This window comes from Panthera leo, chromosome E2 (genome assembly GCF_018350215.1).
Source record: "Panthera leo isolate Ple1 chromosome E2, P.leo_Ple1_pat1.1, whole genome shotgun sequence".
Taxonomy (NCBI): Eukaryota; Metazoa; Chordata; class Mammalia; order Carnivora; family Felidae; genus Panthera; species Panthera leo.
Window position 1 is genome coordinate 43,051,447 of NC_056693.1, and position 20,222 is coordinate 43,071,668.

General features: G+C 51.3%; 3 protein-coding genes across 7 annotated transcripts in view; 2 read left to right on the forward strand and 1 right to left on the reverse strand.

Moving 5' to 3' along the window:
* Positions 1-5,914, reverse strand: CENPT (centromere protein T). The gene is made up of 13 exons (XM_042920476.1): positions 5,720-5,914; positions 4,348-4,438; positions 4,120-4,207; positions 3,915-4,011; positions 3,659-3,795; positions 3,500-3,536; positions 3,138-3,286; positions 2,360-2,560; positions 1,823-2,128; positions 1,492-1,582; positions 504-680; positions 310-414; positions 1-235 (listed from the first exon to the last, which is right to left on the reverse strand). The coding sequence occupies exons 1-13, from the start codon at positions 5,842-5,844 to the stop codon at positions 112-114; spliced, it is 1,728 nt and encodes a 575-aa protein (XP_042776410.1). The 5' UTR covers positions 5,845-5,914; the 3' UTR covers positions 1-111.
* NUTF2 (nuclear transport factor 2) overlaps positions 5,905-20,222 on the forward strand; it is a 23,863-nt gene continuing 9,545 nt past the window's right edge. Inside the window, exon 1 of one of the 5 annotated variants that reach the window (XM_042920483.1) lies at positions 5,905-6,089. The gene's annotated coding sequence lies outside the window, so the exon portion shown is untranslated. Of the gene's footprint in view, positions 6,090-13,825; positions 13,931-14,093; positions 14,394-15,154; positions 15,253-20,222 lie in introns of those variants that run through there. The other 4 variants (XM_042920479.1, XM_042920480.1, XM_042920482.1 and 1 more) reach the window with 4 other exon arrangements.
* Positions 9,350-11,440, forward strand: THAP11 (THAP domain containing 11). The gene has a single exon (XM_042920477.1). The coding sequence runs from the start codon at positions 9,808-9,810 to the stop codon at positions 10,729-10,731; it is 924 nt and encodes a 307-aa protein (XP_042776411.1). The 5' UTR covers positions 9,350-9,807; the 3' UTR covers positions 10,732-11,440.

The window sequence follows — 20,222 nt, forward strand, 5'->3', positions numbered from 1 at the left end:
TTCTGTTTGTGACACTTTATTGATGGTGAGGAGGGATGGGAAGAGACCTGGAAGAATATGTGGGGCCAAGTGGCCCTAGGTAGGGACTGGGTGAGTGTTGAGGCCTGGCCACTACTGAGCGGGAAAGACAGAGTTGCCACTGAATGCACAAGGGATGAGCAGCTGCCGGTATTCCAGGGGCAGGTGCCGCTCCACAAGCACATGCAAAGAGACTTGGTCGTTGACCAGGCCCTGCCTGTAGCAGAGGATAGATATAGAATCAGTGTCAGCACTCCAACATCCAGCACCTCCCTGCTTCTGCCCACTTACCGACGCATCAGCAGTTCCAGGTCCTCTGGTCTCACAGTCTTGCGGCCAGCATGAGCAGCAAACACCTCCAGGTCGTCACAAAGATGCTGGAAATACTTGTCCAGGCTGCCAAAGAGGGTTGGGGTAGAAAAGACTGAACTGACTGTTCATGATCTGAGGGGCTCCTCTCCCCACCCTGAGTGTCCAGGACTCACCACTTCTCCACCATTTCAAGAGCCTTCTTCTCCATGGGCATCTTAGCATAGAAGCTGAAGAGTTTCACATAGTGGTTCAGTCCAGTCTTGTGGGGATCTTGACGGGGCCTGGGGCCAAGGGTTCTGGCCCTGGGAGGAAGCCTGGTCGGTAGAGGCTCCAGAGGCTCTGAGGATAAGCTGGGGGCAAGAGTGGATAGTTAGCTAAAATGCTATGCGAAGAGGCCCCTAGTCAAAAACAAGTCTTGGGGTGCCTGGGTGACTCAGTTGGTTGAGCATCCGACTCTTGATCTTGGCTCAGGTCATGCTCTCCTGGTTCGTGAGTTCAAGCCCTGAATCAGGCTCTGTGCTGACAGTGTGGAGACTACTTGGGGTTCTCTCTCTCTCTTGCTCTCAAAATAAACAAATAAACTTCAAAACAAAACAAAACAAAACACAAAAACAAAACAAAACAAAAAACAAGTCTTATTGGCTCCTGCCAAGACTAGGGCCCATTTACTCCTTGGCTAACCTGAACCAATAACTCCAACTATGTGCTGAGGGGTAGTGGGGACAGAGGACCACACTGAGGTCTGGTCTTTCCCTGCAGCCCTGATCCTCCAGTCTGGACCCAATGTCCTAGTCTAGACTTATTACATAAATTGGTACTTGCTCAGGCCCATGACCCTCAGGCCTCTGTATGGACGGACATTCCTTCCCCTCAGCCCATTTCTGCCTATTTGATTCTGCTAATCGTCCTCCAGGAAGCCTTCTCTGACTATATACTAACTTAGAAACATCCCCCTACCCAGTTTCCTCTCAGAATGTGGAAGCATGCACCAGGATGACAGATGTACTCAGTGAGCCTCACTGAGCCCACCTCAGGGTGCTCTCCTGGGTGATCATCTGCATACTAATGAGAAGGGGGATAATCCTGTGGTACTCAATGCCAAGCTCAGAAGCCTGCTCCCTTCCCGAGAAGCCCATGGAAAACAAGGTCATAGAATCTTACATGGCAGTGCTAGGCGGTGGGGCTGACTCAAGAAACTGAAGTTGCCTGGCCTGAAGAAACTCAGTGGTGCTGGAGGCCAATTCTGGACTTGCTGTAGAGGAAGGGCAGGATTATAGGGGGCTCACCCAACTCTGAAGACCCACAGCCTCCTTGTCCTGTTCCTCAAGGGCCCCATTTACGTCTGGCCCGCCAAGCAACGGGCCCCTTAGAGGCTCCCTGACCCAAGGCTACTTGTGCCCAGAAACACAACCCAGATATATAACTCCTCAGATTAGGGACTGAATGTAGCTGTCACCAAGTCACTCCCCCGTCCCTGCACTGGGACCCTTACCTGTCCTACCAGAGATGTTCTCATCTCCTGAAGATCCCTCTGGCTCCTTGGCCTCAACAGCTTCTGACGTTTCATTTCTGTCAGACTTGTCTGTCCTAACAGATCCTTGTGTTCCTGCTGTGTCCTTCACTTCACTCACACTCAAACTTTCCTCCATCCTCTCTTCTGCGTTCTCACCAACTCCACCCTGTAAGGGCTCTACTTCATCTTCTCCAGCGATAGCACTGCTGGTGTTTGGGAAGCTCATAGCAAGGGCATCAACCTTCTTTGCCTTTCCTGCCAGAAGTTGGGCTGGTTTTCCAGGACCTGAATCAAGGGAGAGAATACAAGTTAGAGAAGGATGTAGCTCAAGGATAAAGTAATAAAATCCACTCTAGCTCACTGAGGAGAAAAGCCCAGAGGGAGACCCAGGGTACTTGTTTGTGGAGTATCCTGGCCCAACACTAACTCTGCTCTGAGATGTAAGAGGGACCAACAGCCAGGGGGCTCTGCAGGACACACAAATGGGCCCGAAGAAGGAAAAGCCCACATACTCACTGTGGTTCTGCAGCTTAGGCCCACTCCTCTGTGTCCTGTGACTGACAGCCTTCTCAGCATCTTTAGCCTCAGTGTAAGAGAGACAGGGCAGGGAGTGGTACACACTGGGGGAATGGCCAACCAAGGGCTGGGAGAAGGGCTGAGTGTCCTCCAACACGGTGTCGGTTGGCAGGGTAGCAACAGGGGTTCTGAGGCTGTTACCTGGAGATCAAAGGCAGTTGACACTCCGTCACCAGGGCCTGGGCAGTGGGCTCCATGAGTTTGCCCCAAGTGACCTTTAGAGAAAACCTCCTAGTATTCTAAGAGAGCTTCCACAGTGATCTTCCTGCTTCTAGGCCTAATATTCCCACCTACCACAGCTTGTCCCACCCAAACTGCTCACCCATGCCTCCACTTCTCACTCTGCTCCCTCTACCTGGAATCCTCCTACTCTAGTAAACTTGACTTGTCTTCTGGAAGCAGGCTCCCCAGTCAGTTCTGACTGGCCAGCTGATCCTTAAACCTGAGCCCTATCAATCAATCTTCCCAAAAGCTCCAGTCACCATACCACACCTTTCCTACCCTCAGCCCTCTAGCTTCTCAAGAATGTGGGGCTAAGACTGGGGCTCCATTTAGACAAGGGACATTTTGTAGAAAGGAAGCAGAAACTCTTCATAGACCTACTAATCAGGCTTGCTCACTGTCCTTGACCTGACAGAGGAGTAATCCTGGACTCAGCATACCTCCCATGGGAGTGGGGGAGCTTTCCCCATAGGGCAGAAGGAAATCTCAACCTTACCTGGAGAAGCCAAGGCCAGGGAAGTATCTTGCAAATCCTGCAAAAATGCACCCACATCTACAGCTCGACGGGTGGGAGGTCTGCGAGCCAAACCAGGCCTGTGCACTGACTGTGGCTGAAGAGGTGTGGCAAAGGTCAAGTTGAGGGAACTGGTGGGAGGGAGGAACCATGAAGGAAAGTCAGGTACCTGAAGCCCAATTTTTGGGAGAATACTCCCATCTGCCCTGGGGCTCTCATCTCTAAGAACACAGCCATTATGCTATGAAGCTAATACTGGCAGGGACCAATATGGTCAGATTCCATCCCAATCAATACCTCCCTCCCCAAGCGTCTCCACCAACCCCCAGAACAGACAACAGCACCTGGTGAGAGAGGAGGCACTAGCATTCCCACAAGGCTCTGCAAGAGAATTTAAAAAGAAACCATGATAAGTTCTAGGCTCATGACAGCCCTGTCTCAGGCCTCTTCAGCCTCTCCAGAGGACAAGAGAGGGTGGCCACAAGTGTTGTCCAGGGTCTTACCTTGGGAGAGAGGCAGCCCCTGGTCTATTCCTTGCTGAAAGACTGACAATCTCAGCCTCCGCTTCCTCCTGCCAGGAGCCAGCAGACCTAGAGCCAGGGTTGTAGGGGGCTCAAGCTCAGGAAGTTGCAGCTCCAGGCTACAAGGATGAAACTTATCTCAGGCCAGGAAGCCCAATATTGGCTTCTGGGACCCTCAAGAGGCTCCCTGATCAGAGCTACCCAACAGCCCAGTGCAAGGGGAGAATTCATTGTGCACCTGCCCCGAATGCTTTCCTGTCTAGAGGATTGGACCACCTGCGGTGTTGGCACTGGCTTGACCACTGACTCTGGCATCATGATGGAAGATTCTGGGGCTGCCAAAATAGCAAGAAGAAAGTAAGGTTGGCAGGGCAGGCTGCCCTGAATGAGAGATACCATGGGACTGGTGTCTAACCCTGACCAGCAAGCCAGTGTTCACTCACCAGTTAGAAGGATGTTCTTCAGCAGAGTCCGGGGTGTCTGTTCCTCCAGGTGCCCACTGGTTTGAACATGGGCCAATCTGCCAATAGACTTTGGGTGAAAGCATCAAGTAATCAGTCTGTTTCTTTGCCTTGAGATTCCCTCAAGGTGGGCTCCAGAGCAGAGCTAGACCTCAGGGTCCCCTGAATGCAGCAAGAGCCCTGTAGGGGTCAATGGGCTGGGGCACTTACCCTGGCTCTTTGGGAACGCCGCCTTGCATTCGTCTTTGTTGAGCTGCTCAACCTCCTGGAGGAAGGTGTTTCAAGTAGGGATTTCTGGGCACTGTGTAAAGACCAATTGCTCTGAGAATTAAGTAGGGACAGGAAACTAGAGGATGCAGAGATGTGCTTTCATCAGGAATCTTGGCCTAAAGCCCTTTTCCCTCAAGGCCAAGGAACCAGAAACCACTTGCCCCTCCCCTAGCACCTGTTCTCAGCTCTGTATCAACAAGGTTGTGGATGAAGGGGAACCTGAAGGATATGGGAATAGAGAGGGACCATAATGACCTACCTAGAGAGAGGGACTGAGGAAACCTTTACAGAACTGACTTTCTTAGAAGCAGAGGTTAGCCACACAGACAAGAGAAGCAAATGGAACAGTATCCATTCCTGACATTAAAATAACAACCCAAGGGAGCACCTGGGTGGCTCAGTCGGTTGAGCATCGCACTCTGTGCTGACAGTGTGGAGCCTGCTTGGGATTCCCTGTCTCCTCCTCTGCCCCTCTCCCTCTAATGCACATGCTCTCTCTCTCTCAAAAATAAATAAACATTAAAAAAAATAACAACCCAAGAAGGATTTTAAATATTTTGAAAGCTTTTAAGTGCCTGTCAGGATTTGACAGCAACTTCTACATGGGTCACGCCAGTCCTAGTCTCTTCTTTCCAGTCTCCCTCAAATTCTCAAGGCATAGCTCCCACCTCATCACTTATAGGTCTAAAACCTACAACGAACAGCTTCCCAGCGCCTATAAAACAACTGCACTGCCCCTGTCTGGCTGATGCCAAATTCCACACCCTCTGCACCATGAGCTCACCACAGCCCTCATCCACTGTCACTGCCACTACGTCAAGCCAATTCCCTACTCCCTAGCAAAACATCTTTCTAGTTCCTGCCTCCCGAATTCTACGTAGGCTGTTCTCTATAGGTCCTGTTCCATCTTTCAGAAGGACCCTCCAGGAAAAGGGGAGTGAATGTGCAGAGAAAGGTGGAGGACACGCAGGAGGCAGGGCAGATGCTTGGACACACTCTGGGCTGATGTCGGGGAAGATGGCCCGTAGAACGGGCCAAAAGGCCAGATTCTGAGCGCCTGTCCTTCACCAGAGGCCGAAACCCAAAGACCCGAACGTGATTTGAGGTCCGTGGTCCCGAGACTTGTCAGCCTGGAGTGCCTGGGCGGCGGGCACCAACAGCTGACCTGAGCCTAGCTAGAAGGGTGGAGCCAGTTCTCCTGCGCCTCTTCGAGACTCAGTTCCCCTTTCCCTTTCCAAACGGGGTCTCCCACGGACACCTAACCCCCTAATCCTTCTGGTTGCTCATATGCTCGCGCAGCGCCCTCACATACCCAATTCCGGCACTTCGGCGTCGCTGCGGGGTGCGCGTGTCCGCGGTATCCAGCACGCGCCGCAATAACGTGCGTGTGGTAGGCTCGCTGTCCTGGCTGTAGCTATCCGCCATTGCCTCAGCCATTCGCTCTCCCACCCAACTGCTCAGGTGGGCCGCTCCACCGCCTTCCCGCCGTCGCGTTTGAGCCAACTCTCGCGAGTCGGCAGGCCGCGAGGCTGCCGCACAGCCTCACGGGAGTTGCGGTTCCAACCCTACCCGCTCAGAGGACCCTGGCGCGGTCGTTGTAAACTCTGGATTGGAGGCACTGTTACCAGGGAGTGAACCTGGGCAAATGTGTGCCATCAGTGGAAGACTTGGTTTCTTCATCTGTAAGTTGAGGATGATACCCACCTAATAGGGGCTTGTACTGATCCAATGAGATAATTTTTTAAAGTTTATTTAGGTAATTTCTACATCAACATGGGGCTCAACTTCAGGATCCTGGGATCAAGAGTCACATGCTCTACTTACTGAGCAAGCCAGGCGCCCCTCATTGAGATAATGTTTAGCTCAGTGTCTGATATATAGTAAGCTAGGCCCTTAATAAATAGCAGTCACTATTAGAATGTCTCTTATTCCCATCTCCCTCTCCTAGTTGAGTAGGCACACTTGGGCCAGGAAAAAATTTTATCCTATATGTGATCTGGTCAGATTTGCATTTGTGAAAACTACTCAGCCTCAGAAGAGACCAGGCTGCAGGCTCAAAAGCTAGTGGGCTGTTTGTGATGCAGCAGAAATGTTACGATCTCCAAACACGTGCAATTTTGAGACGAAATTTGGCTTTCAAAGTTCTGTTAATGCTAGAGACTCTATTAGCACATTTTTCACCAAGACAGCCTTTCTTAAATTTTCATGGAAATTTAATTAGAACTTGAGTTCTGAGTTATGGACTTACCCTTTTGCTTCTAGATCAGGTGTCTATGTGTTTTACATAATTGATTAAACTTTATATTTGCTACTTTAAAAAAAAATACTGAGTGCATGAAGCAAGGGAGGGAGGAGTAAGACAGGCAAGGAGCAGACCATGTGGGGTCTTACAGGCTCAGGAAAGGAGTTTGGACGTTATTCTTAATGCAATAGGCCACTGGAAGGATTTAAGCAGAGGAATTACATAACCATATTTTTTTGGTATCCATGTGAACAACAGATTTTGTAGAGGAGGCAAGATTGGCAGCAGGGAGACTTGTGACAAGGTTGTAGCCTTTTTCCAGAGGTGACAAGATAGAGGGTGGGCAGGGCAGTAGGGGTGGGGAGAGAGCTATGCATTCTAGATATGTTTTAAGTATAAAAGATTATGTGTAGATTAGAGGTGATTTTATGTACTGGAAGGTACGATTTTATTGAGCATCTTCAATGTTCTGTGCATGAAGAAACGATATAAATTTGACCTCATTAACATTTTTTGAGGAAGGTACTCTTGAGACAAGAATAGAATTCTATCAGTAATAGTATGACAATGAAAATACAAAACAATGTAACAATGATCTTTTGCTTTATCTCTACTGCTTACATTTCATAAACATTTAATCATTTAACAAAGTGTGTATTCATGTTTTTACTGTTGTATATTCATCCAAATGAATGCACATTTTTCAACATGAACTGCATTTCTAAGTTTGAAGGGGGTTCAAGCTGTGGACCTCAGCTGCATAGGCCAGGAGGAATGGAACTTCTTTCTGGTATGGGTCTGTGAAACCCATGCCAATAACCATGGAGCACGTTGATTGTGAACACAAAGTGCAAGGGTGATGTTTGCATGTTGGACCAGACAAATAGTTCATTTCCATTGTCCCGTATTTTTCCAAAACATTAAAAAAATTTTTTTTTTAATGTTTATTTTTGAGAGAGAGAAAGAGCATGAATGGGGGAGGTGCAGAGAGAGAGAGAGGGAGACACAGAATCTGAAGCAGGCTCCAAGCTCTGAGCTCTCAGCACAGAGCCCAACACGGGGCTGGAACTCATAAAAGCACAAGATCGTGACCTGAGCTGAAGTTGGATGTTTAACCGACTGAGCCACCCAGGCGCCCCATTTAAAAAAAAATTTTTTTTAATGTTTACAAAATATTTTAAGAATGGGTTCCTCTTATAATAAAACACTTTAAAAAATGTAACAGTTAACTTGGGGTGTTCCTTTTTCTTTCACATGCTTGTAAATAGCCGAATCTTTCTTGTTTTTTTTTTTTTTTGTTTTTTTTTTTTGTTTTTTTTTTTTTTTAGCATTTAACGTTTATTTTTTATTCTTGAGACAGAGCATGAACGGGGGAGGGTCACAGAGAGAAGGAGACACAGAATCCGAAACAGGCTCCAGGCTCTGAGCCGTCAGCACAGAGCCCGACGCGGGGCTCGAACCCACGGACCGTGAGATCATGACCTGAGCCGAAGTCGGACGCTTAACCGACTGAGCCACCCAGGCGCCCCTTTTTTTTTTTTTTTTTTTTTTTTTTTTTAGCATTTAACTCTTGTTTTTATATCAAATACTTAGAAGTAGTTTATAGTAGGCTCCAATTTCACACCCATGGTTTGTAATCAGGAGGGAAAAAAAATTAGGAGGGAAAAAAAATTAGGAGGGAGAATCAGGAGAAAGGGTGAAGAAAGTCAAGAAGCGGAGAAAGGGGGAACTCAGCAAAGGAGGGCTGTTTGCAAGTAACTTCCCTAAAGACTTCCCAGCCACCTCCCTGGTTTTCCACAGCCTCTCTGGTCCTTTAGAACGTTTTCTCCTTAGAAGTAGAGGAGTGGGAGGGGTCTTGTTACAATACAAATCCTGTCCATCCTCTGGTTCAACACACTTCAACAGCTCCCAGTCCTCTGCAGAATTAAATCCCAAATCTTTTAACTTAGCCCAGTTTGGTATCTTTTGGCGCTCCAGCTACCCAGCCTGGCATCTTCCAGGTTTTGAAGGGCGGAGCCTAGTTCTTTCTTGCCTCAGGGCCCGCTACTCGTCCCCACTCCAGCTTTTCACCGTTTTTTTTCTTCCTGGGACTCCGCCTCCCATTTTTTCCTCTGTCCTGTTCATTATTTTGTAGCACTTATTTCTGTGATTAGAAATCCATTCAGGTGCATTCACATCTATTATCCAAAAGTTGGACCCTCATCCCTCGCAGCAGTCAGGCCTGGTCAGTCAGCTCCTGCAGGGTTCCCAACTCACTGCCCTGTGCCCGCCACACAGTAAGTATCTATTGGTGACTGGTGTTTAGGTCAGTAAGTGAGTCATCGCAAACAGCGGCTGAATTAGAAGAGTGCTCAACGCAGAGAAAGGGGCTCCTGAGGTCTTTCTGGGCACTGAAGCCCCGGTCGCCCACCCAAGCCCCGCAGGAATGCCGTAGACTCACAACCGCCAGTGATTGGGGAACCGCTTCCGGCAAGGTTGTCCGCTGGCACAACCTCACCCAACTCCTAGTCCCCTGTAACCCGGCCTCTCCTTTAGGCGGCGCTGCAGGCCACAGCAGCCGAGTTAAGCGCAAGGCATTGCGGGATTTGTAGTTTTTGTGGGGCGCTTACCCAGGGCGCTTGCGCACTACAGAGGCGCGCCTCTCGCCTCCCCCCGCCCCCCACCCCCCGGCCGCCGTATTAGGATTCCAGGTCCTTGCGAAGGGCGGTCAGGAGACGGCGTTGCAACCGAATACGCCTCTATAGTCGGCCGGGGATTAGCCGGGTGGGAGTAAGAATCTGTTCTGCGTGGGCCATAGCGGCGCCCAGGAAAGCGGCTGGAATTATCACGCCCCCGCTCCGGAAGTGAGCAGCTTCAGGCGTGGTGCATTGTGGGGGGCGTAGTCCTCCTTCCCGGGCGGTCCTTCGCGGCGTCCCCGGGGCCGACTCTGGAGCGCAGGCGGGCGGCCGGGTGGGTGGCGCGGCGCGGGCCGGCGGGAAGCGTATTCTGGGCACGGGGCGCCGGGCCAGGCCGGCTGCGCCGGGCGGCATTAGTGGGAAGCCGCCTAAAGACCCGCCCGGCGCCGCCCGTCGAGGGGGCGGGCGGCGGCAGACCGACCGGGCCGTCGAAGGGCTTAGAAGGCCGGTGGGCAGGGCCGAGGCGGGCCGCGCGGCGCAGCCATGCCAGGCTTTACGTGCTGCGTGCCGGGCTGCTACAACAACTCACACCGGGACAAGGCGCTGCACTTCTACACGTTTCCCAAGGACGCTGAACTGCGGCGTCTCTGGCTCAAGAACGTGTCCCGCGCTGGCGTCAGTGGGTGCTTCTCCACCTTTCAGCCCACCACGGGCCACCGTCTCTGCAGCGTCCACTTCCAGGGCGGCCGCAAGACCTACACGGTGCGCGTCCCTACCATTTTCCCGCTGCGTGGCGTCAACGAGCGCAAAGTAGCACGCAGACCCGCCGGGGCTGCAGCCGCTCGCCGCAGGCAGCAGCAACAACAACAGCAGCAGCAACAACAGCAGCAGCAGCAACAGCCACCGCCGCAGCAGCAGTCGTCGCCGTCAGCCTCCACTGCCCAGGCCTCCCAGTTGCAGCCGAACCTGGTGTCTGCCTCTGCTGCTGTGCTCCTCACCCTTCAGGCCGCTGTAGACAGCAGCCAGGCTCCGGGGTCCGTGCCCCCAGCGCCCACCACTCCCACAGGCGAAGACGTGAAACCCATCGACCTGACCGTGCAAGTGGAGTTCGCCGCCGCCGAGGGCGCAGCCGCCGCAGCCGCCGCGTCGGAGCTAGAGGCTGCTACAGCAGGGCTGGAGGCCGCAGAGTGCCCTATGGGTCCCCAGTTGGTGGTGGTGGGTGAAGAGGGCTTCCCTGATACTGGCTCCGACCACTCATACTCGTTGTCGTCAGGCACCACGGAGGAGGAGCTCCTGCGCAAGCTGAACGAGCAGCGGGACATCCTGGCGCTGATGGAGGTGAAGATGAAGGAAATGAAAGGCAGCATCCGCCACCTGCGTCTCACTGAGGCCAAGCTACGAGAAGAACTCCGCGAGAAGGATCGGCTGCTGGCCATGGCTGTCATCCGAAAGAAGCACGGAATGTGAACGCCCCCACCCCCACCCCCCCCTTTGGCTTGCTGGACTCCCGGACCTAGAGAGACCTTAGGCCGCTGCTGGTGAACTCCCCTATATTCCTGGGACACTGGTTGACAGTACTGAAGCTTAGGGCAGCTGGACTCTTTTGCTGGTGACCTGACACCCTCTCTTGTTTTCTCCTGAAGCAAGGTCCTGAAGTTTGGGACCTCAGACTCTGCACGGGTGACACCAGCATTTATGACTTTGTCCCCCATTCTTCACCTCACCCCCTGTTTATGTTGCAGGTTCTGGTTAAGCAGAGGCTTCAGAACCACTGAACTTGAAACTTAACCCCTCAGAATGCAGGTCGGCTGCCCAAGGACTATGGGTTTAGGAAGACAACACCTTGAGGTTGGCCAGCATTGGGACAACTCTTCCGTGTGTAGTGATAAGAGATCCAAGTAACATCAGTTCTCCTTTTCCTGCTTTTCCTTCCCAGGTGCAGACTGTGATTCTGATGGGAACTGTGCCTCTGCCTATTTAGGACCTCTCTCCCCAGGAGGCCATCTACAAGGGGATCTAGGTGACCTGCTGTTGAAGATCCAGCTTGCCAGGGACTTAGGTTTATCTTGTTATGTTTGCTACTGGTTACAAATTCTATTTTCTGTACAATTAGTCAGACTAAAGTTTTCACTGTGTTTGTTTGGCAAAACGAATTAAACAGAAAGTAAGGTTTTAATTTGGGTTTCGCCATTTTATTTTGATAAAGACTCATTTAAGTATTCCTGAAACATGGGGAAATAGGCCTCCCAACAGGCCTCTGCCCTAGGTCTCAAGGACCAGGCTGATCCTGAGAGTAGAAATGCTTCACTGACCATGTTTCTCCATAAAGGGGCCCTGAGCACATGTTCTTACAGAGTTCCTGGCCCAGCTCACTCCAGAGTTTGGAAACTGCACCAAATGGTCCCAGTTTGTCAGTGGATTGGGAGAAGGAGCAACTGAGAACTAAACCGACTGTGACCCCTCACTTCTCTTGAGGGTTTTGAATTCTTCATGATTTTAAGCTGGGGTTGAATTTCACTCACCATTTTAGCCCTGACACTTAGTACAGCGTCTGGCACACATGGGCTTGCAGTTACTTAAGTCAGTGAAGACCACAGCTGGAGCCAGCCATGGCTCCTGCAGGCATAACTCTTGTACAGATACCTTGGCCCTGGTACACTTTCAGTGTGGAGGAATTGGGATTTGTGACCCGGTGATTCATTTTCTTGGCTGTTTTTATTCTTCTTTAGATGGGAGATTACAGGAGTGAGGTGATGTTTTTATCCATAGGTCCAAGTAATTTAGCTCAAAGCCAATAGGGAAAGGCAAATATCTTTAAAGCTAGCCTTATTTACTGTAGGTATTTGGGCACAAATGGACACTTCTTGGGCTCCATAAAACATGACCCCCTTCTCTGTTACTTTAGAAAAAGCCACTTCCCTGGGGACTTCCGTTTATCTGTGAACTGCAATGACAAATGTTTCTCTAGTCTCTGCTCTCGGCCCCTTGGCACTGACTTGAGAAACAAACAAGTCTCTGGTGGGGAGGAGGGGTGGAATACAGGTTGTGCAGGTGCCTGGTTGGGGAAGGAACTGGTTCTCTGCCTTCCTAGGGTTAGTTCCAACTAATCATAAATAAGGTGGTGGAAGCACAGCATTCCCCTTCGTGCACGGCTACTGAACCAGTCTCTCACATGTCCCCCGTCTCCACTAGGGTTGAGAGCTTTCCTAGGCTCAGTCTATGTCCTTTAGTGTATCTTAGCTCCTATTTGTTGAAGGGACTTAACACTTTCTACTTTGGCTGACTTGGACCTCTCAGCAGCACTCCCAGGATAGGTGAGGGCCAGGCTCTGGCCAGGACTGTGGTGTCTGGAGGTTATGTGCACACAGCCTATCCAGTGTTTTAGCTTTTAGGGGGAGGGGGCTTGACAGCTTAACAAGGGAGGTCCCAGATGCACACAAGCAGGACAATGCAGAGTTTTCACTGGATGAGTAAGAAGCATCTAGTCAGGCAAATTAGTACAGACCTGGGATTTAATAAACAGAAGCTCGGCCTGGGTTTACCAGCCATCCCCAAGAAGCGAATATGTGTGTGTGTGGGTATTGGTGAAGGTGCAAAACTTATGGAAGAATAGGAATACTGAGTCTTGGCAGGAGGGAACGCATGGAACTGCCAGGAAAATATTTTCCTTACCTGTGGTTCACCTGGGTTAGCTGCACAGCATTTACCCAACAGCCCTGACTTAGAAACAGGCCTTACTTTAAATGTTTGTATTGCCCAGGAAACGACGAAAATAAGTGATGAAAGGGCAATGGGTGGGAAGGAAATTATTGACAATCTGGTCACTTAAATCCTGGGGAAAGTTTGGGTGAGCCAGTTCTTTTCTCGTTAATAAAAATTAAACCCTTCGGGGCCCCGCCTGCTGCAAAAAATAAAATAAAACGAACAACAGCAACAACAACAAAAAAAAAAACCCACCGTATGACTAGGTTTTGAAGACCCGAACTGTACAAGATTACTCTTTGTCTCCAGCTGAGCCCCACTTGAGCATTTGAGTCTCCAGCCGAAGGAAAAGCCTCGACTACTCGAAACCAGCTTTGGGCCGGGCTGGGCGCATGAACGTTGGGACAGCAGAAACTATGGCTTTTGCCCTGGCTAGCTTTAGAGAACCGCTCCGAAGAGTCGAAGTGGTGGCCAGAGCACCGAAGAGGAGGGGAGTTCGGGAGCGGAAACAGCCCAGGGGCCCAGGGAGGGGCGGCTAGGCCTGCTTGGGGCCTGGCCAGGAACGGAGGCGGGGCCCACTCCAAAAGACCGCGCAACTTGGGCGGGGCCAGACCAGCTGGGACCTGGCGACAACTGAGCCCTGACCCTTGCCTGGCGCCAACCTCGGGTGTTCCAGAGGCTTCCGCTAGACCACAATTCTCAGGGGCTCGCCCTGGCAGCCTCCCTCCCTGGCTTAGCCTCACCTCCCGCGCTGAGGGCTGTGTCTGGTCCCCAGCGCATAGCACACTGGGAACTGTAGTTTTCTCCTGGCGCACCTACGCCAGAAAGGAGGTCGGGGGAACTGCGTTTCCCAGAGTGCAGCGGGGTGGCGAGGGAAGGCAGGGGGGAAGGGACAGTCGGTCGCAGACCGCGCTGGGTTGCCGCCGCCGCCGCCGCCGCTGCCGCCATCGTGCCAGCCCCTCGGGTGAGTGTCGGGGCTAGCGCGCCGGGGCGGGGGCTAGGCCGCTAGAGCCGCGCTCTGGGCCGCCTGGAGCCTCCGCTACCAGTCTCCGGGCGCCCCCCCCCACCCCCACCGGCGGCCCAAAGCCGCGCGGGGACGGGGCCATGTGTCGCGCGCGGCTCCGCCTCCCGCCGGTCCTCTGAGGCGGCGGCCGAGGGGAACACAGAGACAGGCGCCTATCCGGCAGTGTGGTGCCTATAGCGGGTGCAGCGGACTGCGCTGTGGCCAGGCCTTTTTTTCTCTGGTCCAGACCACCCGGATGGGGCTCTCCGGGCCCCGCCCCGTCTGGCCTAGCCCGGCCTGCCCGAGTCCCGTAAGCTCTGCAGGCAGGCTAGCGGGACGACCCCAGCCCCACGTCCTGCCACCCGCCAGCGAAGGATCCGGGGATGGGCAAGCGCCACCCGGCCCGCTCCGGAGTCAGCATTGGGTAAGGGCGCTTTCCTGCCGCAGCCCGGGATTAGGGCTCCCATCCGTTTCCCGACCATAGCAAGGCTAGGATATAGGTGAACGCTGCTCCCCTGCTTGTCTGCACGTTGGGAGTGCACAAAACCTAACTCCCACTCTGTGGAATTCATGCGTAGGTTCCTGCGTGGAGAGTAGGGTCAGGGAATCTGGAGCGAGAGGGTTCCATGTGGGACTTAACCCTCCTCCAGCCTTGGAGGATCTGGCCTGATGCGAGGAAGCGGCTCTGGACTGGTAGGCTCAGACCCCGCCCTTCTATCAGAGACCAGGCCTCAGCTGTGGGTGGGTTGGCCGGCTGTGTTAGTGGAGGAGGGGAGGAAAAAGCCTAGGAGGTGAGGTTGGATATGAGAGCCCCCAACACGTTATTAGACCTGCTCCAGTGCATTCTAATCCTCACATCTGCCCTTTCCAGTCATTTGCCCTCTTCCCCAGAGGAGAATGATTCCGTAAGGTTGGTGGTGATAAGGTTGGATTTAATGGAGGGGAAAGTAGGATTCAGACCTGAAGTCCATAAGCCCAGTGCCAAATAAGAGACTGGGCTTGAGGTGACATTGGCGGTGAGCACATTTGGGCCGCGGGGCTCAGATTCAGATTCTGGGGCTCTTCTGAAGCGTGGGTGGGAGAACTAGAGTTGAAAGTTGCAGAAAGTCAGGCTTCTCTCACATGCTTGCTCACTTCTCACCAGGTGGAGTAACCTGTTTACAGGCAGGAGGCTGGTTGAACCTTGAGAAATTGCCTTCATTGATGAATCCAATGACCCCCTTGAGTCCTGGGAGAAGAGGAGTATCTAGCCTTAGAGTAGTCTTCTGACAGGCTTTGTAAAGGTATTTCTGATTGAGTGATGATATATTAAGAGACCAGTCCAGAGAGGACCATGGGATTTTGGGAAGAGACAGCTTGTCGAGTCTTGATTCCTCTGACCCAGTATAGCTTCTGAGCTATAGTTTTTGTGAGGATTAAAGAAGCAGCTACGTCTCCGTAGGCCTGGCCTCAGCAGCAAGCAGATCTCTTAAGAAAGTTGAGTTAGGCCCATGATGCAGGAAGCCAACACCGCTGGACTTTTCTTTTTTTTTTCCTTGAGTATTTCCCCGGGTGATATTTTTCTGGTCATTGGGCTCTAGCTTTGGCAGTTTTTCTGCAGTTGAATTGCTTTGTCTAGTCATTCTCCCTGATTAAGGAGAACAGGCAAAGATCTGTCCTGATCTCCTGATTCCCTTCCCTCTGTACTCAAACCTCCTAGTCCACATGCTGGCCCATAAACATGTGGAAGTCAGGTTCATTCAGCAAGCTCAGGAGAGGTCTGGTTTGCTAGTGGACATGGGCAAGAAGAAGGGACTGCCCTAAGAACATACACAGGATCCCTCTGATAGAATCTCTTAGTACTAGAGACAGCTGTTTCAAGACCCTCTGAAGATTGTCAGGATTCCTTTTGTCTAGGACACAGGTTTCACGTGAGGTAGGCTTACTGCTATGGATCAGTTTGCACATTCCAAGGCCCTAAGTGACTTTATGATAATGGTTTTCTTCAGGGTCAAAAAGATACCATTCCTTCTTGAAGATTACCCAGTAGGAGGAAGAATTCCGGTTTCTCCCTCATTCCAATCCTAGAAGTTTTCTATAACTTCTGTGTCTGGGCTTAACTAGCCATTACCCGGCATCCTGACCCCCAGAAGTCCTTGATCTTTCTGGAATTTGGCAGGCCATCTGTATCTCAGAGATAAGAAGAGAATCCTGAGATTCTCCAGAATCTGTCTGCACCTTCTATTCACGTAGGGCTGACTTGGAAGTGGAGTTTGGCATGAAGCAGTCGAGATGTGGCTGCATAATCATGGGGGCAGGGTGTGAGGATGCCTAGGTTCTCAACTCTAAACTAGGTCCTTTAGTGACATAGAGTGCACTTCTCCTTTTTTTTTTTTAAGTTTTTATTTATTTTGAGAGAGAAAGAGCACGCATGTGTGCAGATGGAGGGGCAGAGAGAGAGGGAGAGAAAGAATCCCAAGCAGGTTCCACTCTCAGCATGACTCGAGGCTGTATCTCATGACTGCAAGATCATGACCTGAGCTGATGTCAAGAATCGGATGCCTAGCCAACTGAACTATCCAGGAGCCCCTGCACCTCTCCTCTCTGAGCCACATCTCACTTTAAAAAAAAAATATATTGTTTATTTTTGAGAGAGAGACAGTGCATGCAAGTACAAGTGGGGGAGGGGCAGAGAGAGAGGGAGACACAGAATCTGAAGCAGGCTCCAGGCTCTGGGCTGTCAGCACAGACCCTGATGCGGGGCTTGAACCCATGAACCGTGAGATCATGACCTGAGCCAAAGTTGGACACTTAACCCACTGAGCCACCCAGGTGCCCCTGAGCCATATCTCACTTTATTCCGCTGTCTAATTTTAGAACTGGAAGACACCTTATATTAAAATATTCTAGGATTCCTCTACTGGAACATTAGTATCTTTCTTGGAACTTTCTTTTCCTTTCTCACCAATGATTAGTATTATTCAGCAACCATTCTTTGGCCCTTTTTGTGTAATAGGCTCTGAGCTGAAACTGAAGGTAGCAAAATGAGCCCTACCCAGTCCTGGTGCTGGGGAAAGGAGGAAATGTTACTATTACATACTTAGGGCTAACGTTACTATTATGTACTTAGGGTCTTTTGGCACAGAAGAAGGGGCTAGAGCACAGATGAAGAAAGGCTGTTAGTGAGCCTACTCTCCTCTCTGCTTCCAGCAGGAACCGTAGAGCAAGGCATTCTTCCACTGGTGGGTGCAGGAAGGTCTGGGGTCCCTTGAGCAATGCTGTCACCACTCCAGATTGCTGTGGCTTTTGGGTCTAGCTGCTGTCTTCTACAGCCTGCTTCTCTGTCCCAGGGGTCTCTGCTGGGCATTCTCCCACTGTCTGGGACTCTCACCAGCATTTTGTGGTCTTCCCATTCCCTGAGTGGAGCCTGGGTGTGTGGCTTCTGCCCCTTTCAGTAAGACCCTCTCAGGTCACTTTTTTTCAAATGCCCAGTGCTCCTGAATGGTACCCATGAGGACATCTGCCCAGAGTGAGAAACAGAGCTGCCCACCCCCCAGAGATAAAAGGGAATAGTCCTTTTGGAGAGAGGGGATCCAAAAACGTTTCCACAGGATGGACATTGAAAGTTGAGCAGGATTTCTAAAGAGCAGGGGTTGAACTGAACCTCCTCATGGAGATTTTTTTTTTATTTAATTTTTGCTGATGGGCCCTCTGAGAATGTGTATTTGAGGTTGGATTTGAATTGGCTATCCCTTCCCTGGCTTTGAGACTTTCTTGCTTTGACCATATGTGATAAGAATTCCTGAATCGCTCCCTGAGGGAGTCAGCAGTGTGTGGGTTATCGCTGGAGTGACTTCCAGGCCCACGTGATATGATCATTTTGGTCAGCATCCTGGGCACCAGGTTTGTGTGGCATCATCCTCCTTCTCATCCTGTCAGCTAGAATGTGTCTTCCTAGGAAGAATCCTTTGTGCAGGTCTGGCTGTGACTGTGGAAGTGTCTTAGTGGCCAGGGAAGAACACTGGAGGGCTGGGGGTGGCCCTGCTCACTGGTCCTGGGTCTCCCACCACCACCTGACCTGCTATGGCTTTCTTTCACTGCCCTGGGTCTTACTCCTTATCTGTTTGTGGTACCTGCTATGTGCCGACTCCCTAAGTCCCTAGAGTGGAGAGGAGCTACCCCTGAGAAGGAGAACCTCCTCCTCATGAGAGTGGTATTTTTGAGGTGCCTGGGAACTCAGGACTGTTTGCTTCAGTAAACTGAGGAAATTCTGGGATGTTTTTTTCTTTTTTCTTTCTCTTTCCTTCTTTCTTTCTCTCTTTCTTTAATGTTTATTTATTTTTGAGAGAAAGAGTGAGAGAGAAAGAGAGAGGGAAACAGAGGATCCAAAGCAGGCTCCACGCTCACAGCATAGAGCCCGATGTGGGGCTCGAACTCATGAACTGCGAGATCATGGCCTGAGCTGAAGTTGAACCCTCAACCGACTGAGCCACCCAGGCACCCCTGGACTGTGTTTCTTAAAGCCTCTGATACTTCAGAGCCACTGGGTCTCACCAGGGCAGAGACTGCTGCCCCCTGGAGTGATGTCTGTGTGTAGAGACATTGGTTCCATTTGCAGAGGTGGTTTTACACCCAGGCGAACGCAAGTACTCACTTGTCCCTATGGTATAGTCCTACTTTGACCAGTTGAGCATGCACTGAGGGGAATGGGATTTGTTGATTTCAGAGGGCAAGAAAAGGCCTGGGCTCCATTCCTCAGCACTTCATTTGTTACCTCTACACTTTATGCTACTTGACATTGGCTCACAGCTGTTCTAGTCCAAGCCAGTTTTGTGGATATCTTAATGCTGGCTATGCCAGCGGTCCTATGTAGTCTTGAATTTTTACCTCTTGGAGTCCTGGTTTCTGCATCTATAAAATGATGGTAATCATACTAGCTTTGCAGCTGTGAGGCTCAAATGAGAGAACACATGTAACTGTTTTTTTTTACGTTTATTTTTTTTATTTTTGAGAGAGAGACAGACCGTGAGTGGGGGAGGGGCAGAGAGCTAGAGAGACACAGAATCCGAAGCAGGCTCCAGGCTCTGAGCTGTCAGCACAGAGCCTGACATGGAGCTCAAACCTACAAACTGTGAGACCATGACCTGAGCTGAAGTTGGACGCTCAACTGACTGAGACACCCAGGCGCCCTCACATGTAACTGTTTTGCTTACAGAAGAAGTCATTCCATTCAGCACTCCGGAGACTCCGTGTTCATCCCTTTATTCCTCTGCTCACCTCAGTCTCAGAGTGTCATGGCAGTATTAGCCAGGCATGGTGGTAGCAGACCATGGGGGTGGTCACTTAGGGGCTTTAGGCCCAACTGGGGAGCCAAGTCCATGTATACTTGACAAGTAAGTTCATGGCCTGGGGTTCAGTTCATGGATGGGAGCTGTCTAGGACAGGGTCCCTAGAAATCTCTGGGTCATGTGGGAAAGGGAGGCTACTTAGGGTCTGAGTAAGTACAGAGCAGAGGGACCAGAATGCAGATCTCAGGAATTAGCTTCTGGGCCGGCCAGGGTATCCTGAAGGTTCTGGATCCCTCCTCCAGGCCAAAGAGGAGGAAAAGGCCCTCACTGGAGGCACTTAGGCCTTAGGGGTCTGCCCCAGGAAAGGGTTCTGTCCTGGCCAGCCATTCCAGCACTAGACCTTGGCTGATTTCTCTCCAGACTTCAGGCAGGGGAATGGTGGACTAGGCAGTTGGGAGTCCTGGATTGAGGCTGTTCCATGGTGTGGTATCTTTGCAGGAGGCTGAGGTAACCACCTTCTTTCTAGTTCTTGACCTCAGTGTTCACTTAGGACCTGACTGACTCCTTGCAGCTGGGTCTTCCTTTATACCCTCAGTTGATTACCCCTAACATCCCCAATTACTGGTGAGGAAACAGGGTCAAAGGGTCATACAACAGGGGAGAGGAGGAATAGGCTAGAGGCCAAGCCTTTGAGGGTGTGGTTGTGTGCCTGCTGTTGAGCCACAGCTGACCTTCTTTCAGGTGACCAGGGCTTTGGGAATAAGTGAGGGGGTTGGGCCAAGCCCTCCAATAGACAGATGACTGGGTAGTTGACAAAGGACTGTTTCCTGATGACTTAGACAGAAGGCGCAGGTAGAGAGGAGGTGGGCCACTTAAATTCGGCAGGGTTCACCCAGAATTTGCTCCTCCTCCAGAGAAGGAGAGCTGGGCCAGGCACCATGGCAACAGGGATGCCCGGGTCAGGGAGACAGATCATAAACAAATAT